The following is a 20,717-nucleotide window of genomic DNA, read 5'->3' as shown; positions in this document are numbered from 1 at the left end:
GAAAATCAAAGTTATGTAAACAAATATGCGGGTCAACACCCAAAATTTAAAATCCGTAATTAAATATAGTAGATATGCAAACACTGGGAAAGAAAGAAAGACCACACAAATCAGGAGGAGAGAGTTTCACAATATTTTCAGAGAATTTTCTAAAACAAACTCTTAAAGGAAGGGTTGTTGCATTATCTTAGCTTAAATACATGGGTTTCACAACAACACACAACTAGTAGGAAATAACATCACCCTAATCGTTGTCAAGCAGCCACTAAGAAAAGCTGACATTGTTGGTGAAGATCCATTAGGCTCCAAAATAAGCCACTTCAATGAAGTCAAGAGAATTTAAGTAGACTGTTGATATTCTTTTTACTTCCAGGAATAGCAGGATGTAGATGCTAAACAAAGGTGCTACTCCAAAAATACACTCACCAATAGAGCCTTTATAGAATGAGACGAAGCATTTGGGGCTCTAATGAGACCTTTCCGTGAGATCGTTAGCTCTTTACAAAGGCTGCCTGAAGCAAATTTGTCACATTCTCATGAAATCATCTTTTTTTTTTTTGTCATTTCTCTTCCCAAAAGAGGTTTATTTTAATCTTAATACTGAACACAAGTAGGGGTGTGGGAAATAATCATTTTGGCGATATATCGTGATATTCAGCTGCCCAATATAATATCGATCTTTCACTTCTTAGTATCGATAAAAAAAAAAAAAAAATGGTTACATAAAACATTGATGGGAAAATGGGCTACCTCTGCACCACCACTCTGGCAGAAAGCGCTGTGGAGCCCTTTAACTGTGCGTGCAGCACCAAATCTGTATTTGAGGCAGTCACAGTGGAAGAAAACCCCAAACAACATGGATAATAATACCTAATCAATATTTTCTGATGAAAATATACAGCACTTGCTGTTTTATCTCATCATTTGATTTTAATTGCTGGGGAAAATATGGCAATATATAGTGATACAGCAATATCGTGATAATATCGTATCGTGACCCAAGTATCACGACATGTATCGAATCGCAACACTCATGCCAATACTCACCTCTAAACACAAGCAGGATTCTGTTGTTTCGGTTGTACAGATTTAATGAATGGCTCTTGGCAAACTCTGTACACAGAAACATTGATGGGTGTCATAAAGGAGAGTAAAAAAAAAAACAATAAAAGCTTAAAAAGAATAACAAAAACAAAAAGAGCTTAACTACTAAACTGTATAAATAATTAAAGACAGTGTAAGTGGGCTCAACTGTTTTGTGTGTATGGAGAAATTTATCCATCAATTAGCCACCTCTGTTAGGCAGGCTCATATGTAACAACCTATTAATAACAGGGTTTATACATGAATTAGTAACTCTTATTTAATGCTTTTAAATCATCTTGTAATGCTCTTAGAAAAATATTTAATGCCATCAACAAGCACCCATGACTCTCATATGTATGTATATATATATATATATATATATATATGGCAAAATCCTTCGTCATCTTCATCGTGGACAGGCTGCAGCCATGTCCCGAGTTTCTCGTTGTCCCGCCACTTTGGTTCAAATTTGCATTTTTCCCCATTCTCTAGCCTTTTCTCCACCTCAAGCTTCTTTTCCAAAGCATTTTAATGCCACAATTATCAAATGTAACTAATTTTAATGCCACTTAAGGCCTTAATTTAAAACAATAATGATTTAATGACTTTTAATGATTTTTAATGACCCGCGGAAACCCTGAATAAGTTTGCTAAACAGCATAAAAAATATCCAAACAGTCCTGCAGATCTACTCTTCTGCATCAGTTTTTCAATAAAACTAAATATATTTAATATTTATAATTCAAATACTAATACAATTATAAAAAAGCACAAATATAAATTATAAATTAAATCAAAGAATTCACTTGAAAATAGCAGTAAAGGCATATATTCCATTAATAAACAAAGCATTGGGTTTTATTCTGAAAAACATTTAATATTTGTGACTTAAATTTTTATTTTCTGTAAAGTTTTACTGATATTATTGTAGTCTTTTGGCTTGTTTATGCAAGGCATAAATTGAACACTCACAGAAGACAAAAAACATAAACATTTATTTATTTCTGAAACAATGTTTTTCCCCAACTTACATAATATTCATGAGAAAAACTTAGAAACTGGACTTGTGAAAGAGCCTATTGAGAACAGAATGACTTAAAATTAGTGGAAAAATGCAGGCCAAGAGTTCTTTTCTAAGAAAAACAAGATAATGAAAAGTATTTTTACAGATTCCAAGTATAGTGCCAGCGGGAACACACCCTTCAATCCTTCATACTAAGCTTGGGGTGGCACACAACCTCCATCACTGCAAAGTCTTACAAATTTGATGAAATATGATCAATACTACCATAATATTCAAGAACAAAGGCAAGGAAAAGTGATTATGCTGCATGTTTCAATTGGAAAAAAATGCTGCACTGGCATTTGAGGGTATTTGATTTAAAGGTTTGCAAATGGGCTTGATTGCAGTATGAAAACATCATCGCTGAGATTCGCTAAATGCACGCAGAGACAGGCATGTGCATCGACACACAAGCGGAGGGCCACCGTGTGAGCAGAGACTCTGCGCCGAGCCAGGAGAGCATTTGCAGTCTGATTTATACCACCGACAAAACTTGTTTTCGAAGATTGCTCTTCACACAAATATGCCGCAGACTGCAGCTGGAAGCCATCACCCGGGCCGCAGAAATAAAACGTGGTGGGATTAGTCGCCCCCAAAAAGTATTTTCTAAAGCAAATCCCAGAGTAAACAGAGAGCGGAGGAATGAAATGATGACAACGAGATTGGAAGCAAACTGTTGGTCTTTGAGTGTTAGCAGCAGATCATGTGTTTGATCTCGATATAGAGATGAGAGTGAGCAATGGAGATCAGGGAAGGAAAGGAGGAGGTGGAAAAAAGAAAAAAAAAAGGTTATGGCATGCATGCGTAGAAGCTGCCAGGCAGGGTACGAGGTGTAGTCGGCAGCGCTTGATGTGGTTTTTCTACACGGCCAAAGGAGGAAGCGTGGAGAGGGAAGAACAAACAGTGTGAAAGTGTGAGAAATCCTGGGAACTGGACTGAATGGATATCAACACCAGCCACCCGCCAAGGATAGTGTTTTCATTAAGACGGCATTTCTGCCATCAGGTTCTGACTTCAGCACAGAGTACACCCCACGCCTTGTCTCCATCTCCAAAGCTAAATCTCCCATAACCTCCTAAAAAAAAACTCTCAGGTGATTAGGGTCTTGGATATGTTGTTGTTTTAGATAAAGACATCAAAACAGCAGAAAGCATTAATCTCTTATCTTACATGTAGTATTTTGATCTATTTCCAATAGGGGAGATTTGCAGATATAACCTTTGAAGATTCTGTAACCCCCACACTTTTTATGCCTAATATTAAACAACAGTCTCCTAGAGTTATGCCTCATGTTAATAATAAAACACTGCAGGCTGGTCAAAAATGAAACAATAAACAAAGTGTTCTGTCATATTTTCCACTGCAGGAAAAGAACAGGATCAGGAATGGCGTAAGGTCTAACTAAAGCTACAAAGGTGTCACATCTACTATGGCTGCCAGTTAAGCTGGAATATGGTTTATTAAAAAACAGGCATGGTGTTTACAATTTTTAAATGGAACAAAAGCCTGTTAAATATCATCTTATTTAAAAAAGAAAGCTGTCAGATATATATCACATCAACTGTTGAAATTAAATACTTACTGTAAAGAAAGATAGAGAACCTATTTTTCTTGCTGTCTTACGTTAAAAACTGAGGAGAACTTTTTCTCTTCCTTAGGGCAGATGACTTTTTAACGCCAAGATTCCAGCCTTTGAATCATTTGGGGAAGCACAGAGGATCATAATATGGCTGTGTAGATTAATAGCATACAAACTTACAGGTGCATTACAACAACACCTCCTTGTGGAACATTGTTATGGGAGAAACCCTAAGAAATCAGGCAAAAAATTGGGTTCTGAATAGAACTACAGGTCTGGCTCACTCTTGGGACTTGGAGCCAAAACAGTAACAGTCCAGCCAATATAGTGTTAAAGAGTGAGACAGGTTATGTGTCTCATTTTTTGGAGTGAAATGGACAAATGAAACCCATGCATGTGCGTCTCAATAATTATATGTGAAGGAGACTTTACATACAGTAGCACTATATGAAATGAGTGCTAAACTCAACAAACTTTCAGTAGAAATCTTAAAATTTGCGTTACAAACACTACTGTTAAGGTCAATTTATGTTTCTGTTGCATTGTCACTGGAACCGTCAAATCAATCTCTGTGCGCGACCACGCCCCCCCCCCACCGCAGATGCTCTGCAACCTTCGTTGCGCACCTCAAAAAAATCATGACTACACGTCGGACAGTCGCAAACCCGCGCAGACCTCAAGCGTAAGTGCGCAGACAAAAAGCCGCTGTGATTAGTTCTTGGTATGCCTTTCTGGCTGTCTGTGTGGTCGTCCTGCTGGATTTGGTGCCGGGGGGCGCCATTTTTAAAAATCGAGGAGTAATAACCATGACGAAAGGTTGATTGAGGAGGTTTGGAAGTACAACCACGTGTACAATGCCTCCCGCCAGCGACGATGAAGAAGTTGTCGTAAACATCTGCCGAAGTTCTTGCGAGTTCTCAAATAGGCTCCCCCTAGCGCTTTGGCGGGAAACTGCGTTGCGTCCCTAGAAATTCCAGACCGATGTTGCAGATGCATACCAGCAAAAAGCGACATTTCATGTGTGAGGTTGCAGAAGTATAATCCGCCCTTTAGGGTGACTAGATGTCCCCATTTTCTGGGGACATTCCCCGTTTTAGACCACCTTTTACCAGAAATATGCCTAATTTTAATGTCTGATAATTTTTGTTTTATATAATCTTTTGTTAAGGTAGCCGTGTAAGTGTGCAAAACTGAGTGTATTGCTCTGAATGGCTTTTTTATGTCGCATGGCTAAAGGAGCAGCACTGGGGGCCTGGTCCCCACCCATCCTGTGATATTATGGGATAATCAGGAGCATACTTTTGCCAGGAGAGAGGAGGCGAGTTGAATACCTGCAGTAAGCTAGGCTGCTATTACAACTTTTCAGCTACAAATTGGATAAAACTAACTGAACTCCATGATAAATCTGACAAAACATCAGATCATTTAGGTTGATGTTCTATGGCCAAATGAGTTTGTAGCCTGTTGTAAATTAGGACAACTATATTTTGATTTGCAATAAAGAGGAGATGTTGAGATCACTCTTAATTAACAGAACACCTGACATTTTAAAAACAGCCTCTGCCTCTATTTCTTTTTTACAATATTAAACAAGCAGGCTAAGGTTGCTTTTTAAAGATCATTAGGTATAAAATGAATGAAAAATTCTTTGGAAGTAAGGTCGGGATTTTCTGTACTAGATGATACAATTTTTACAATTTATTAAATTTTTAATATATGAGTTTTATTCCTTGCTTCTCTGATCCATAACTTCTCATGTCTATCTTTTCCTCTTTTATTCCTTTTCTTTTTTTCCTCTCTGAAACAAATACATGCTAACAATGAATGCTTTTAAAAGACTTAACATATGATTAAGTGGTAGATATTTCTATTTAATTATTAAATTACTTTTTAGAAGTCAATGTCTACTTGCACTAATTCCGATAAACTCATGAGTTGGCTTGAGGTGCTTTTAAAGAGTTTCCGACAAAATAAAAACCTCAATGATCATTGGAGTTACTATGAGCAGCAAAGGACGGAGAGAAAAGCCATATATGGCAGGTAAACCATCTTTTAGCTTCTCCTCTCCTAGCCAATGTTTTAGCCAGCAATTCAAATTCTTCTGACGCAATTGAACCCAGAGATGTGTAGCTGCTGGATGAAGTTGGTACAATTGTTATTATCCTGAGAGAAACAAGTCCTGTAGTGAAATGGGCTGAAAAAATTATCAGGGAGAAATAGGTTGTTACTCCACAGGCAACAACAACCGAAAAAAGCCAGACCGCCACTGGCAAATGCACTCAGGGACAAATACCAAGACCTTTAAGAAATGTCTTGTTATTTGAGACAAAACTATAGAGGAATAGAAAGGAAGTTATGAGTTGGCCACAAATGGGTCTTCAAAATAAATGACTTATGAGAGGCTTAAGGAAAGGCCATAACAGTTACCTCATTTCCACAGAAAGGTTAAAAAATCTGACTTAGCTGCATTTTAATCAGGAATATAGGGCTGCTAAGTGAGAATGACGCCATTATTCTAAGAGCAACATAAAAACAGTTTACAGTCTATGGCCATAATCATCTTTGTTGCATTTGGAGGAAAAAGGAAAAAAACTTGCAAGCTTGTAAACGTCACGCAAACTGAAAAATACAGAGTTGGTTGCATTACTTTGTAGAAACAAGGGGGGAGCATTGGGCAGAACTATACAATGTATCAAGAATGTAGAGCAAAAGGGAAAATAAGTGGAATGTGGATAAAAATCAAAATAAGATTTTTAAGAATAAGATATATAAGATCTAAAATAAGATCAATAAGAATATCGCAATAGTAAAAGGCCTAAAACAGACGAGGAAACACTGTAAACAAGAAGAATTTAGTTGCATGTGTTGTCAGTGACTTTCGCCTCTTTTTGTGTCTGCCCTACTGCTACGCTCTCACATATCCACGGAAGCCAACAACACGGCAAGCAAATTATTAGCACAAACAAACACTGTGGAATGGCTGCCAGCATCTACGCTTCAAGCTGTTACATAGCTGGTCCCAGCTTCCCCCAGTGAATATTTTCCAATCAGACTGGCAGAAAGGCTTAGCAGGCAAACACGAGCTTTTGTCCCCTGAGAACGCCCATGGCTTTAGCCAGGTTTCTTTAATCCACAGTATGGTAATCTCCTTTCTTGGATAATATAACATCATTATAAGATCTCTAATTAGACAATGAGACTGAGCAAAAATGTACTCTTCACAGAAAGTTTGCTTTTTGTTTTTAAACACAAAGCAGCAAATTATCCCTTTCTGGCTTAGTATTAAACACCACAAATGTCCTGCAATGTACAAGCCTTAAAAGGTTTGCTCAACATAGTTTTGTAAGCAGACACAGGTTTTCATTACAAACCCAGAAGATATGAAACATCCTCTCAAAGGAACACACATTGTGAGCGTGTCTCAATTACAGCTTGAATTCTTTACTTAAGAAACATGCAGGGATCGGCGGGTAAACTGATGCTTGTTTGTGTGTTTTTTTTTCCACCTAGAAAATGTATCCAAGCATTTACAAGCAAAAACGCACAACTATGTAATATGTTATAGTAAACAGATTTAGAATACTCCAAGAATGCCAACTTTACAGACAAGCTTTGCCCGGCTCATCCGTTTCCACTAAACAGAACCTGCTGTTTAAGTGTGTGTGTGTGTGAGTAAATGGTTGGGCAGCAGAGCTCTCTCAGGTTACATCTACACAGGAAGGCTAAGAGCAATAACAAAAGCCTTTCAAAGGAACCCTCAGCAGGTTAAGATAAAATGTTTGAGCTCAAACTGATAAAAAGCATCTGCAGCTCAAATAAGTGGGCGCTGGTATCGGCGCACAGGTATGTACAGATTGAGACAGACAACGAATTCTCTGCAGAGTTTAAACATACAGAGACAGACAGACCTGAGGGAGGGTCTACTGTATGACTGGTTAGGTGCTGACAAAACCACCTGTGAGGCTGACGAATCATATCCAGACCCGCCACTAATGTCCGAAACGTGCTTTAAATCCACCACTCTAAGGTCTTCATGTAATCATGCTTCAGCAAATATTTGGCTCAATTTTTATTTGGGAAAATTTTGGGGAAAAAGTGTTTTTTCTTCACAATAGAAAACAGACAAACCCCAAATACTTCCTTCCTGCTTCAGTAGAAATCTGAAGATGAAGAGTCGGACTGCATAGAACTACAACTACGTGGACCATAATGTTCACAGTTAAAATAAAACTGGACTAAACTTTTTCCTGACTTTTCCTGACTGTGATCATTCACAGAATAATGATAATCAAAATAAACCCTTTAACCTCAAAGCTCAGTATTAGATAAGGGAAACTGATAGCAAGAGAAACTAACAAGCTATCAATCAAAGATTCGAAGACGAATCAGCTGATATCAACTTGAACGAGTCTGCTCAGGGATTGATATGTTAAATACCCAGAAAAATCTTTTTTTTGTGCAAATTTAATGAGTTCAGAATTAATTTATAATTCATTAATAAAATACATTTCTGTTTAAAACTCTTAACAGCTGAGCTAATGAATATGAAGAAACTTTTATCCTTTGGGGACAGAAAGGTATTGATTTCAGAAGAAGAAAAGATTGAACACTTTAAAGACATGTCTAAGTCTTACCTGGAAGCCCTGGATGTGAGCCAGGTAGTCCAGCTGCTGCGCCGGCTGCACAGAGACGCTACAGGCCAGGTTCTTCCCCTTTATGGGCACTGACCCATCTGCTGGGGGTGACTGGCCATTGAGCAGCAGCTCCCTGGCCATTGTAGCAGTGGGGCTGGGTGAGGAGGACGAGCTGTTGTAATAAGGAGAATGTCCTGGGGGTAGAGGGGCAGAGCAGGACCCCATGTCTTTGGATGCAATGTAATTTACGGACCCTCCGGTGCTGCTGCTGCCACTGCTGCTGCTAGCGGTGCCTGGTGCGCTCCCACTCTGCTTCCTGCTGGCTTCCATCTCTTGATAAACATCTGGGCTGAGGTGGAGCAGACCTTTCTGAGCTAGGGAGATCGAAGAAGAGGGGAGAATCAATTAGAAAAACCATATATATGGAAGCATAGACAGAATTGCTTGCTTTGGGGAGTGGTGGTCAAGGGTAGGGCGTTGCACTTGGAATCCTGAGGTTCTGAGTTCAAGCCCCACTCCCACGGACTGCCACCCTGGGTCCCTGAGCAAAGACCCTTAACCCCACACTGCTCCAAAAGGGGATGGATAAAACTTAGAGTGTGAATTTCGCGCTGTACTTGTGACAGTGTAATGACTATAAAATAGAGGATAGAATTTAACAGGATAATTGAATGTGTCTTAAAAAAAGATGGAAGAAGTATGTGATTGTTATCTTCCAGAATAAGGAATATTCATAAAATCTCAAAGAGAATGGTTTAAAAATCAATTCTAAAATCTACTTTAGAAAAAATACCAATAACCTCTGGAAAGTGCAATAATCATTCCCATTATTACAAAGTTTCTTTGTATATATAACTGCAAAGAGATATCAACAAAAAAGTTCTGGTTTTCAGATAAAATCTAAGGAGGTCTGAGATAGGACAAAAGGCAAATGAATGAAAATCACTTCAATTATGTTTAATTGAGCTTAAAATAAAAGAATGAATGTTAAAATGCTTTCACAAGAGTCCACTAAAAAGACACCAGTCAGATTTGGAAAATACTTTAAGACCAACAATAAGTTAAACCTCCACCACACCCTTCATGACAATTCTAATTAAATCCACCAATTATCTGTTATACAAAAACATTGAAGGTTGTTTTATTCCATAACAAAAATAAGGCTGGTTTAATCATTTCACCACATTTTAAAATATTTTTGAATTCTTTCCCGGATGAAAATGAGAAAAGACATTAAAAAATGATATTCTGCAAACAACACTTGCAAAATCTATCAGAGATTCTATGTATAAAACTTTGATTGCATTTTATCAAATTGGCATGGAAATGCATGAAGATAGAACCTATTTGTGGTGCTTTTACAGCCCCCAAAAAACATGGTGAGGCATTCAATAAGCTGTAGGTTTAATCAGACACTTGTCAGTTAAAGAGGATTTTAGATTATTTTAAGTCATTTATCGGAGCATCACTAATTTATTCTGCCAATAAAGCTAAGTAGAATAAACTGCACTTTTTCTCTTGTAGTCTCCCTACACTATTTCAGTACTTAAGGCTGTCCTGTTTTAAATGACTGAGAATCAAAGCCAACGTTATGCGTGCAACAGACCACTATTCAAAGTGAATGCATTTTGTCACTCTCTTTCTATTGTTTGACATTTCTAATAGCAATCTAATTACTTTGATTTGCTGTTGCGCAGTATTATATTTGGAAAAAGAATAGGGGCTCTTGTGGCTTTTATTTTTGCTGATGTGATGAAATCATGTGTAAACAGATTCCCTAGTTGTTTAGCCTTAATCAAACCACGTCTACTTAAGTAGTGCCGGGAAAAAAATGTTTGCCTGACAACAGATTTCTGATCTTCTGCCTTTTTTTATCAAAAATGTTTCAGATAATCCAATGAATTATAATATGAGATAAACATAAATACAAACAGCAGTTTTTAAATGATTGAGTCACATAACCAACCAGGGGAGCCAGTTGCATCATCAGTGATTTATTTTGACATCATAGTTTCAATTCAGCCAAATGTGAGTATTTGAATAAGACATTGAGAGTAGATAATTGATCTATGAAAAAAGTATTCAACCATTCAATCTAATTAAATAAAGGCGTTTGATGGATTTCAGTTAATCTGCACATTATTTTCCTTTGCAAAGAAAACGAGAAAGAGACAATTGTAACAGCCCTCACAGCTACATGTTCTGCCCTGTCTCTACCCTTGTCTCACTTACTTACAGTCTGGGGAAAGCTGTGAAAGTTGTCAGAGTACATTAAATCAAAACAAATTACAGACACCAAAGTGGATTGGGGTTAAGGTTCTGATGGCTGCACATTTTCTTGCAGGACATCTGATAGAAAAAGAAAAAGAAAAAAAAAGGTAAAGGTTTTGAGGAAACAAAGCAGCCCCAAACCCTCACTGCCAAAGTAGTACCTGTCAGTGTTGTGGTCTGTATCTGAAAATAAGTTTTAGATTTAGTTCAGATGAAACATGACACAAACTTTCCAAAAATGTCCATTTCTGTCTAGTCAGTCTTTAGAACATATCTTTAATAGTTTTTTAGGGAAAAATTTAGACAGGTTTTAATGTTCTTTTTAGACAGCAGGGTTTTTTTTGTTTTTTTTTTTAATCTTCAATTTTTCCCCTAAATCTTTCTTTCTTATTGTCAAATTATGAAATCTGACCTCAACTGAATAAAGTGAGGTCTGCAAGATGCTATTGTGGATTTTTGTTCCCTTCTGGTTGAATCTTTCATTTGCTCTCAGGGTAATGTTGGATGACAAGCCACTCTTTGGTAAAGGTTACTATTGCTGCAGGTTATTTCCAGATGTGGTTTGCCAAAGCCCAACAGGCTTAGAAATGTCTTTGTGACCGTTATCTAAGTAGATAAAATTCAATAACAGTTTTTTGATTATGAGGTACTTTAAAGATTTTATTTAATTCAGTGGTTGTATTTAAATCATTTAGCCTATTCCATCTGCAGGTTGGGTAATCAGGCCTTGGTTCAGCTCTTTTGAATAATCTGTTTTCTGAAAAATATATAACAAGGAAATGATCTGTTTTTCATGGCAGTCCAGGCAGGTGTGGATAGATCTTAAGAGAGAATCATTATTTAAAAACCGCTTTCTGTACATGTAGTCACTCAGGTTATCTCTATTCAAAAATCTAATATAGTTATAGGTTTGTAAGATTAAATCAACTTAACTTAAATGGAAAATATGTGTTTGTATCTTTATACGATTTACCCTGGTTTTCTTCTTAGATTAAGAAAAAAAAAAAATGCACTCGTCTGATATTGTTTAGTTGTACAGGTCCCAATATTGAAGAAATCTCTACATTGGGTATTGGTGGAAATGGGTGAAATCTGTAAGGGCTGCGCTATCCACTCTATTTCTATAATAGGCTTAAGTGAGATCAGCAGGAACGTTTACCCCCTTATGGAAATCAGCCTTTGATTTACCCATACGGTCAGTTTGAACCTCCACATTTGAATATTTGTTTTCAGGATAGAATTTGACCTGTTAACAGGATTGACTGTTTTTATAAAATTTTTTACTACACCTGACTAATCCAAAGTTGCCTGTTGGGAAGTAGATGTGGCAATTTAAACATATCATCCTTGCTTGTAGAGAGGATTTTGATGACCGCTTTGTAACTCAACAGTATTGTTGACAACATTAAAGCAGGTAAAGCTCTGGTACCAGAAAAATATGAGGATCTGGGGATTCCCAAATGTAAGAATCAGAATCGCTTCGGAGGGGAAAAAAGGTGGATGAGAGAATCTCTTTGAAAAAGGGATATATATAAAAAGTTTGGAAAAAGAATATTTTATATTTTGCATGTATACACACTTAGATCAGTTAAAATACCAATGATGTAGATATAAGTTTAAAACAGATGCTTTAAATAACAGTTTATGATTAGTAATAACTTCAATTCATAAAACATCAAAGTATAATCCTATTTGGTCAGAAAAGTTGCAAAATGGTGTTACTTTAATTTTAGTGTGTTAAAACTGACTCACAAACTGGAAAAAAAAGAGAATGTCATCACTTAAGCCTAAAAGTGTTCAAATGTACATTTCTATTTCTTAAAACATCTGAAAATAACAGCTTGGGAAATGTTAATTTTCTTATATGTATCAAGATTCAAAAAGTTGGAAATTAGATTCAGATCTTCTTAACGCAGCTGTGTTTACACTGAGATTAAATTTATACATGGAGAATGGCTGACGTCAGTTGGCCAAACTTAAACCTGTTTTGGGGGGTAATCAGAGGGGGCATAATGTTTTTAAATTTCTCAGTACTGACCAAGCTATCAGGTGTGTATTAAAACATGTCTATTCTGGGATTACATTAGCAGGCTTGAACACTGATTAATTGGTAGACTTGCACATTGCATTAGGTTGAAGACTAAAGGTGTTGCCTGGGAAACAAATGCAGCCGCTCTCTCTCACTCTGAAATGCAAACGAAGCGTCCCCCGATATCAACAAAGCGTCACTGACTTCATCCTTGATGGGAACCAGCAGCATCAGTGGCATCCTTTCCAAATTTAACTCTTAAAGCAGATACCCAACAAAACCTGGATACACTTTTCAACATCTTCTAAGAAACTCTTAAACCATTTGGATCCAAAAACTTCAAGCACTTTACTTTGTTCACTGTGTTGCGGCTCTTTCTGGCAGAGCTGCATCACGGGATGAAGCTCTGCCAGAAAGTTTTGTTTTGTCAAAATTTAGACTATTTTATGTTGGCCATGGTCATAACACTGATTAGGGATGGCCATGACAGACTGAAGGAGGACACAGCCTTGAATTTGAGGCTTTCATTAAAGCTGGGAGTTCAAAAACAAACGTGACGCATGTCGGAGAAAGAAGACAGCAGACAAGGTTGAGTGTGTGAGGCAATCGTGATAAAAGAAGACGAAAGGATGAGTGGATGCTAAAACCCCGCGAGGAGCCCTCCAAATCCACCCAAGGTCAACAGAGACAGGAAGACCAGCTGTCTTTATGTCTGTGCGTACGTCTGAGGGCTCGTTTGTGTGTGCGCATGTGGACTGACAGCTGGGAGAAAACGCCGGAGCCAGCTCCATAACTGACAGGCCACTTCCTGTTTCACTTAACATTTACCATCCACCGCACAACGCCAGAGATTTGCACAGTTGTAGTCAACTCGTGTCTAAGGTTTCTGGGAAAGCGCTGACAGCGTTTCCCATTCTGAACACTCCAAAGAAGAAAAGAAAAGCTACAGCAATGAAATCCAAGGCTTATTACTCATACTACTCCAAACTGCCCATCGCCAACCGTGACACAACTTCCACAATGTTTCTCCTCCCTCTACTCGGTCAAAATGATAACTTTAATTTCAATTAACACAAGCAAAAGCAGCAGGCAGAACGTGGCAGCATGAAAATATGTCATCCAGCATGACATCAGAACGAGGAGATTGCACGTGAGGACGACTGAGTACCTGATGCTGATGTCAGATGGTGAGCGTGAGAAGCAAGACAAAGAAAACAGTGAATAAGCAAGAGTGACGGAGTTTATTTCTGCATGATGTTGAGACAGCGGTTGTGAAATTGTGTACACCAAGTAATAGCGAGTTTGGGAGAGTGGGGAAACAAGCAGAGGTTAAAAAAAAAAGGAGAGGGGGATAAAAGAGAGGGAGAGAGTTGTGTTGTTCCTGAGGGGGTCCCACCCAGACTCGGTGTCCGGTGGGCTAGGGGAGTGCTGGAGGGAAGCCAGAGTCAAGCATGAGACTGATCGAAAACAGATAGGGCCGGAGCCCACTGCTATAAATCACCAGTGTGGAGCAAGACCTTTACATAGTTCACACACGCACACGCCGCGCACAAACGCACACATGTGAGCAGCAGGAAATGAATTGTGGCAACTCAAGTGAAAAGCCCTGCTGCAGCACCCATGGGAATAAAAGGGAGAAAAATCACTCTTCTTACTTCGTTTTCCTCTGCTTTTCTTTTTACGCTCCCTTCCTGTCTCTGAGCCACCCTGTTTGCTGGAGCTGCGTCTTCCTCTTGGGGGCAAAGGACATGTACACACGCGGCTTGGAATGAAGGCTGAGGGTGACTGTGATACGTGTGAGAGAAAGAACTAAAGATAAAAACAATAAATAAGAAGACTTTTTTTTTTTGTCCCACTAATGCAGAAATTTTCTTAAATTTAGGAGAGACAAGTTTTGGATGTTCTCTATAAATCTGGCCTTTATGGAAGAGTGGCCAAAAGTAATCTGATATTGACAGAAAGTTATAAGAAACCTGTCATTTTTCAATGAGTCACTCTAGTGAGCTTACACATCACCTTGCAGATGTTCTTAAGGGGAAACATAGTGGTGGCAGCATCATGCTGTAAGGAAGCTTTAGTTGTGCAGGAACAAAGCCGGTCAGAGTTAATGGGAAGATGAATGGATGCATGTTGTTCTTGGAAGAAAAACGCAGACACTAAAGATTCAGCCAGAGCTATGATGAAATGGTGTAAATCACATTCATCCTTATCTGCTAAACTGCCTGAGAAAAAGCACACACACACGTACATATATAAACACACAAATACACACACTGAACAAATCAGAGATTCAGAGTTTAAAAAGATGAAATAAGATTAACAAGCACTGATATTTAAACGAAACCTGAGATATCTACGCACATAGTTAAAAGAGTTCACACATTTAATGAAAAATGTGTATTCTAAACTTTTTCCAAATCTTTTAAATCAACCTTCTTGGTGCTTCCAAAGACCTAAAAGAGAAAGTTTCACCCATGAGCTGTTAATCTAATACACCTGAATTTCTGCAGATAAAATATCAACAATGACCTTTGAGAAAGAGTTGCTTTTGCCACTAATCAATTTGTGAAGGGGTAAAGGGATCTGTCCAAACCATTTAAGGTCCATAGTTTAAAAATGCAAAAGGTATTTCATGCAAGGAATTAGGAAAACTTTAACTCTTTTTAGGAATGGAGGTCCTAGCATAGTCGCCGCCTGTGCTAGATCATATGAAGCTTATGATTTAAATCTCAGACTTGACAGGCCTCTTTGGCTCCAAGAACAACTCAGCAGCACAACCAACATTTCCGAGGGTTAATCTGAAAAAACAGCCAGATTCCTTCGATAAGTCCTTAAAACTGATGATATAGTTTTGAAATGTTTGCTTAATTTTTCCATCGCTATTTTGACTTAGAACAAACACAAGATATCAGCACTTATCCATCATACCAACTGTACCATCTGCTTCATGCCGTCTCTGAATCAAAAACTCCTCTGGTTGCAAAATATCCAAATGCTAGGCTATCTATCAAACAGCTTAAGCTTGCTCAAAACTAGGTTTGACAAGATAAAAAAACAAAGTTGTAGATTTAGAGATTAGCTGCCATAAACTAATGCTTTTAAAGATATTTAAAATGATTTTTACAGAGCATGTCTCAAAACATTTCGGGTTTTGAAAAAGAAATCATTGTGGTTAAATCTGTCATGTATAACCCAAGTCCTAATTCTAAATGTATTTAAATCTAGCATTATATATAAATCTAGCACCGTTTTTAACAATAAAAAAATTATATCTGTATAAAATAGATTAGAACTGAAGAATGAGCTCTGTTTTTACCAAGACTATGTGAGCTGTTATTGTTAATAACAGGATCATAATAGGCTGTAAAGTACTATTTCCAGCCAAGTGTGCAACAACTTTTTCACCAAACAAGAACAGCCAATCAGAACAGAGGACAAATCAGAAACATCTTCCATTCACCATCTGCAGCAACACAGAAAACAGAGACCAGCTGTATTTGTTTAAATAAGTTGTAAATGGTGTTTATGCAAAAAGAATTACCCAGAAATTAGCATCATGTGAGCGCTGTGCGAATCGTGCGTTTTTAAGAGCCGATTAGCAGATAGTAAAGCCAGATGCTCAGGGTGCGAGAAGGAACTGAGAATAGCAGCAGACCAAAGACAGACTCTGAGCCAACAATAGAAATAATTTCCAAATAAGGAAGACATCTCCCAAGTGGCTTTCCTCTGGAGCTATTGGGCAACTGCTGGATCCCAGGTTACTATAGAAACAGCAAACACGGTAAACCTCATAGGGTAATAATCCATCTCTAAACATGAAGATGATATTTAATAGGATTGGACTTAATTAGAGATCTTGGATTAGTATCTGACTCATGGGAGATGTCCATGTTATCATCTGGATTCTGAGGTTAAAGTATAATAAAACAACAGGTTTAAATTTATTGAAGTGCAGCTGAGGATGAGAGGTGGAATATACCATCTATTCTCCTCTCGATGTTAATATTGGATACACTGCGTCAGCAGCTCTACAGAAAACATATGACCAAACTAGCAACAATAGCTAATTGGCATCTAATCTACTTGTTTCCAACTTCTCAGACTCATTCACTTATCCCCAACACAGCTTCTTTCATAGCTCAATGCATTAGCTTCGCTCGTATCAGAATAGAAATGGCATGACCTTTTATCAGTTGGGGACATCACAACCAATCAAGCTCAGTACATAGCAAGCTAATTTAGGGCACTGAGCTATTAAGGACACGGACAATGATTTCTTTGACTTATCTGTGTGGAGCATTTTCTCAGCAACCTACAGATAAGGAATAAACCATCTTTTGGCATCTTCTGAAGAGTCCTTTGAGTCCAACTCTCCCCTGTAAATTAAATTTCCCTATTGGGGTCATTACGTTCCAGAGTAAATTATAACATCATTGAATTATTTAGTACAAGTATGAAAGTGTGTTTCTAAATGATGCTCATGCCATGATGCTGATTTTATCTATTTTCATCTAATGTTTCAGCTAAATGTTGTAAGAAAATAATGACTATGATATCAATTACAGGTCTCCTCTTAGACTTGGTGTTTGTTCATAGCCAACATTTATAGAGGGGCTAGTTTTGGTGCTCATCAGATACCGACACAACTACAAGTTCGCCGTATTATCGGGGAGCAGGATATCTGGACTCTTTAGATTTTATGTTTTCTGGGGTCTTAAATCTGGACTGATTGTAACCAGTAAAAAAAAAAAATCTTTTATTTTATATGTTTATTGAAGCATACCAATTATGTGCTAAACCCCAACTTTAAAACAGATGTACATTACTCTTGTTTGGTGTCTTCGTAGTTGTTACTGTTAATTGCAGAATAAACAGAACAGCTAATTTAGGCACTGGAATGCCAGTAGCAATCTTCCTTGCTGAAGAGAGGCCAGCTGAAGGCATGCTATTGGCTTACTGAGTAACCGTGACTAGATGTCATTGAACAACACGTATTGTTCCATTGTCCCAGAGGTTAAAAATAGCCTCAAATGCAACTGCAAAGTGTTTAGTGATTCTTAAAGTCATGGAAGATGAAATAAAACAATGGCTAATGCCACCAAATTATGGTGTCAACCATTAAAGTCACTGAATTCATGCATTCCAATTACTTCCATGACTACAAAAAATCCAGCATCTAGGCGCAGATACTGTCTTTATAAACAATTATGAAAGATAGGATAAATCTCTGGAGCTCAGTCAATAAAGTCACGTCAGGATTCGTCCTCAGCTATGAGTCGAGTAGTAAAATAGCAGCAAAGGCTGGGACAGCATCATATTAAACCTTTTTTGATCAGAAAAGGGATCTTTATTTGGTGTATATGTTTCAGAAAGGCTGACAACAAAATACCTTTAGGAATCTCTAATCTGAATTACTTAAAATTCTTATTTCCGCTCTAATGATGTTTGGCGTATTTAATTTTCTTAGTCTAAGAAAAGCAGAAATGCTGCTTATAACATTCTAGACAGATCAGAATATATTTAAGCAACATATAGATCTTGTGGCCATTCCAAAATAATATTCAAAGTAATAGATGTGATCCAACCACTGAAACACATTTGGAATTTTCACATACATTTGGTATTACAAGGAATAAAACTTGTGTCATTAAGCACAACATAAGAACCGGTATAGTAAATAGGATTGCTACAGGTTTATTAATACATGTATAGCATCCAGTGATGCTTTTATTGCTGTAGGAAACCTTATTTTTTAATCAGCATATGCTTGGTGTCTGCTTTTGGGATGAACAACATGCATGTTTTTTTAATTTTTTTTTGCATGTGTGCATCTCTACGCTTGTGTGTTAATCCTGAGTGAAAGGCTGTGTATTTTGCTCAGGAAAGTAGCAGAGAGACTCCCCAGAGGGCCCCTGTGTGTTGGCCCTGTAAGCCTGTGTGAATGAGTCTGAATTCACAGGCTCCCCACGAGGACGCACGGCCAATTAAGCTGACAGTCAGAAGCCCATTGACCAGTCACAGAGATTAAACGCCGGGCCATCTTGGTGGCTAAAACCACCTGCGGGATCGGAGGGGTTTTTGGAGAGCCAGAGAGGAGGAGGAGGAGGAAATGGTAATAGACACAGGGAGACGTGCCGATACTCACTGTTACTTGTTGTTTCGGTAAAAGGCGCCTTTTGTCCGTTCCAGCCTTTGTTGTCCATCTGTAGAGATGGAGAGAGAAGCAAAGAAGGGGGGAGGTAAGAAAGATGTCGATTCTTGGACAGACAGCTTCTTCACGCATGTCAGACAAGTTCCTTCCTACTGTTTGGTCCACAAAAAGACAAACGCTCACAAGATGGAAGGCCTATGGAGGCTACTGTCTCTCTAAGCCAGCTACTTATTTAGATGGGGGATTCAATGTTAAGCAACTTGAAAAAAGGATTCCTTTTCAATGTGCTACTTCTGCAGCCGTAAGCCTTTCTTCCTGCACAAACACGCATAGCCACAAGTAGGTTTTTAAACCAGAAACAAATTATTTCTGATGCGTGCGACAGGTAAACAAAGAATCATGGCCATAAAGAAATAGAACCCACTGTTTGTTAACAGCTTTCCTCAGATGCTTTAGTGGGAATGAAGAGCATAAAAGCAGGATGGAGTGAGGGGAATGAAAGATGAAGCAAGCAGCAAAATGATCTTAAGCGAGATTACGTCGTCTACAATGTCAACAGAGCCCAAGTTCCTGTGAAGATTTAAAGGTATAGTGGAGGATTTTTTTCAGAAAAGTAAGCAAGGAACGACCAAGTCACTTTTTGATTAACTGTGCACATGCCCCTCAGGGAAAAGACATCAAATGTGCATGTGTGAGTCGTGTTGACCTAGTGCACAGCTCTGTAGAGGGGTACGTTCACATCCCTCACATTTTAAAATGGCTTGTACATATATGTCGCTTTTTAGTCGGAGGACTCTAAATCGCGTTACACTACATTCAGTCATTCACATTAATGCAATGTACTCATCGTATATTTCAAAGTAGAGGGTGAGAGCAGAATGGCTGAAATCAATAGTAATTGGATACATAAAAACCTGGATGTGCGCATGCTCAGCGAGAGGAAACTGTCAAGGAACGAGCAGGTATAATGGAGTAAAGTGAGCATTTCAGGAACATTGGCATAAGGCACAACCACGGTAAAATGATCAACTGGAAGTCAAGAAACATTGTTTACTATACCTTCTAGGAAAAGTAGACCAGCCAACAAATACTAATAATGAAATATCAGAGAACAGAGGTGATAAATCTGCACATTATTTAGTTGTATATAGGCATTCTTTTACAAAGTAAAACAACATTCTTATGGCTTGACTCTTTGCATTATGAGTCAGACATAATTTTATAACCAATAAGACAAGGACTACCTTTACCATACTAGCAATTTTAAATTTTGTAGTCATCAAGACAGGGTCTTATTTAGATTAGACAAGGAATCTTTATGTTCCTCAAGTTATGAATAAACCATTTGGTGAAACTGCAATGTGCATTTTCCAGATTCAAAAAATTTGAAATTATCTGTGGCGTAAGTGGACAAATAAGAGAAAAGTTTGGAATCATCATTCTGGTAAATTGCAGGTTTCATCATTCAAAAAGAAGTTGAAAAGTAATCACAACATTCCAGCTGGGTCAATTTCTGCTCTAACTTCGACTTAATCCCAGATATGCAATAGAACAAGCAACTGACTTCACAGCACAGTTATGAAGGAAGATTTAACTACAGAAACAATAAAGCTAGATAATAATTGCTTTATTGTTTTGACTGCATCATAAAATAATGCTAGAACAAAGTGTTGTAGTATTTATTCCCCACAAAAACACCCCGAAAACAACCCAAAACCAATACAAAAACAGAGAAAAAGAAGAAAAAACAGGTAACTTAAGAGTGACTAAAGTGTTTTTAGTTACCGTATTTTCACGACCATAAGGCGCACCGGACTAAAAGGCGCAGTGTCAGTTATGTGTGCCATTTCTGTATTTAACACACACATAAGGCGCACCGGACTATAGGGCGCGTTTTTTATATA

The 20,717-nt window shown here is 37.9% G+C and overlaps 1 protein-coding gene across 1 annotated transcript in view; it reads right to left on the bottom strand.

The window, feature by feature from the left end:
- stau2 (staufen double-stranded RNA binding protein 2) overlaps positions 1-20,717 on the bottom strand; it is a 116,499-nt gene that overhangs the window by 37,007 nt on the left and 58,775 nt on the right. The window contains exons 11-12 of the mRNA XM_015395039.1: positions 18,808-18,865; positions 8,363-8,736 (exon numbers count right to left, since the gene is read on the bottom strand). Coding sequence (XP_015250525.1) covers positions 8,363-8,736; positions 18,808-18,865 — 432 coding nt within the window. The remainder of the gene's footprint in view (positions 1-8,362; positions 8,737-18,807; positions 18,866-20,717) is intronic.

The sequence above is a fragment of the Cyprinodon variegatus genome, unplaced genomic scaffold (assembly GCF_000732505.1).
Source record: "Cyprinodon variegatus isolate N-32 unplaced genomic scaffold, C_variegatus-1.0 Scaffold721, whole genome shotgun sequence".
Taxonomy (NCBI): domain Eukaryota; kingdom Metazoa; phylum Chordata; class Actinopteri; order Cyprinodontiformes; family Cyprinodontidae; genus Cyprinodon; species Cyprinodon variegatus.
The sequence above is the reverse complement of the archived record's forward strand: the minus strand, read 5'-3'. Positions and strand labels throughout refer to the sequence as shown.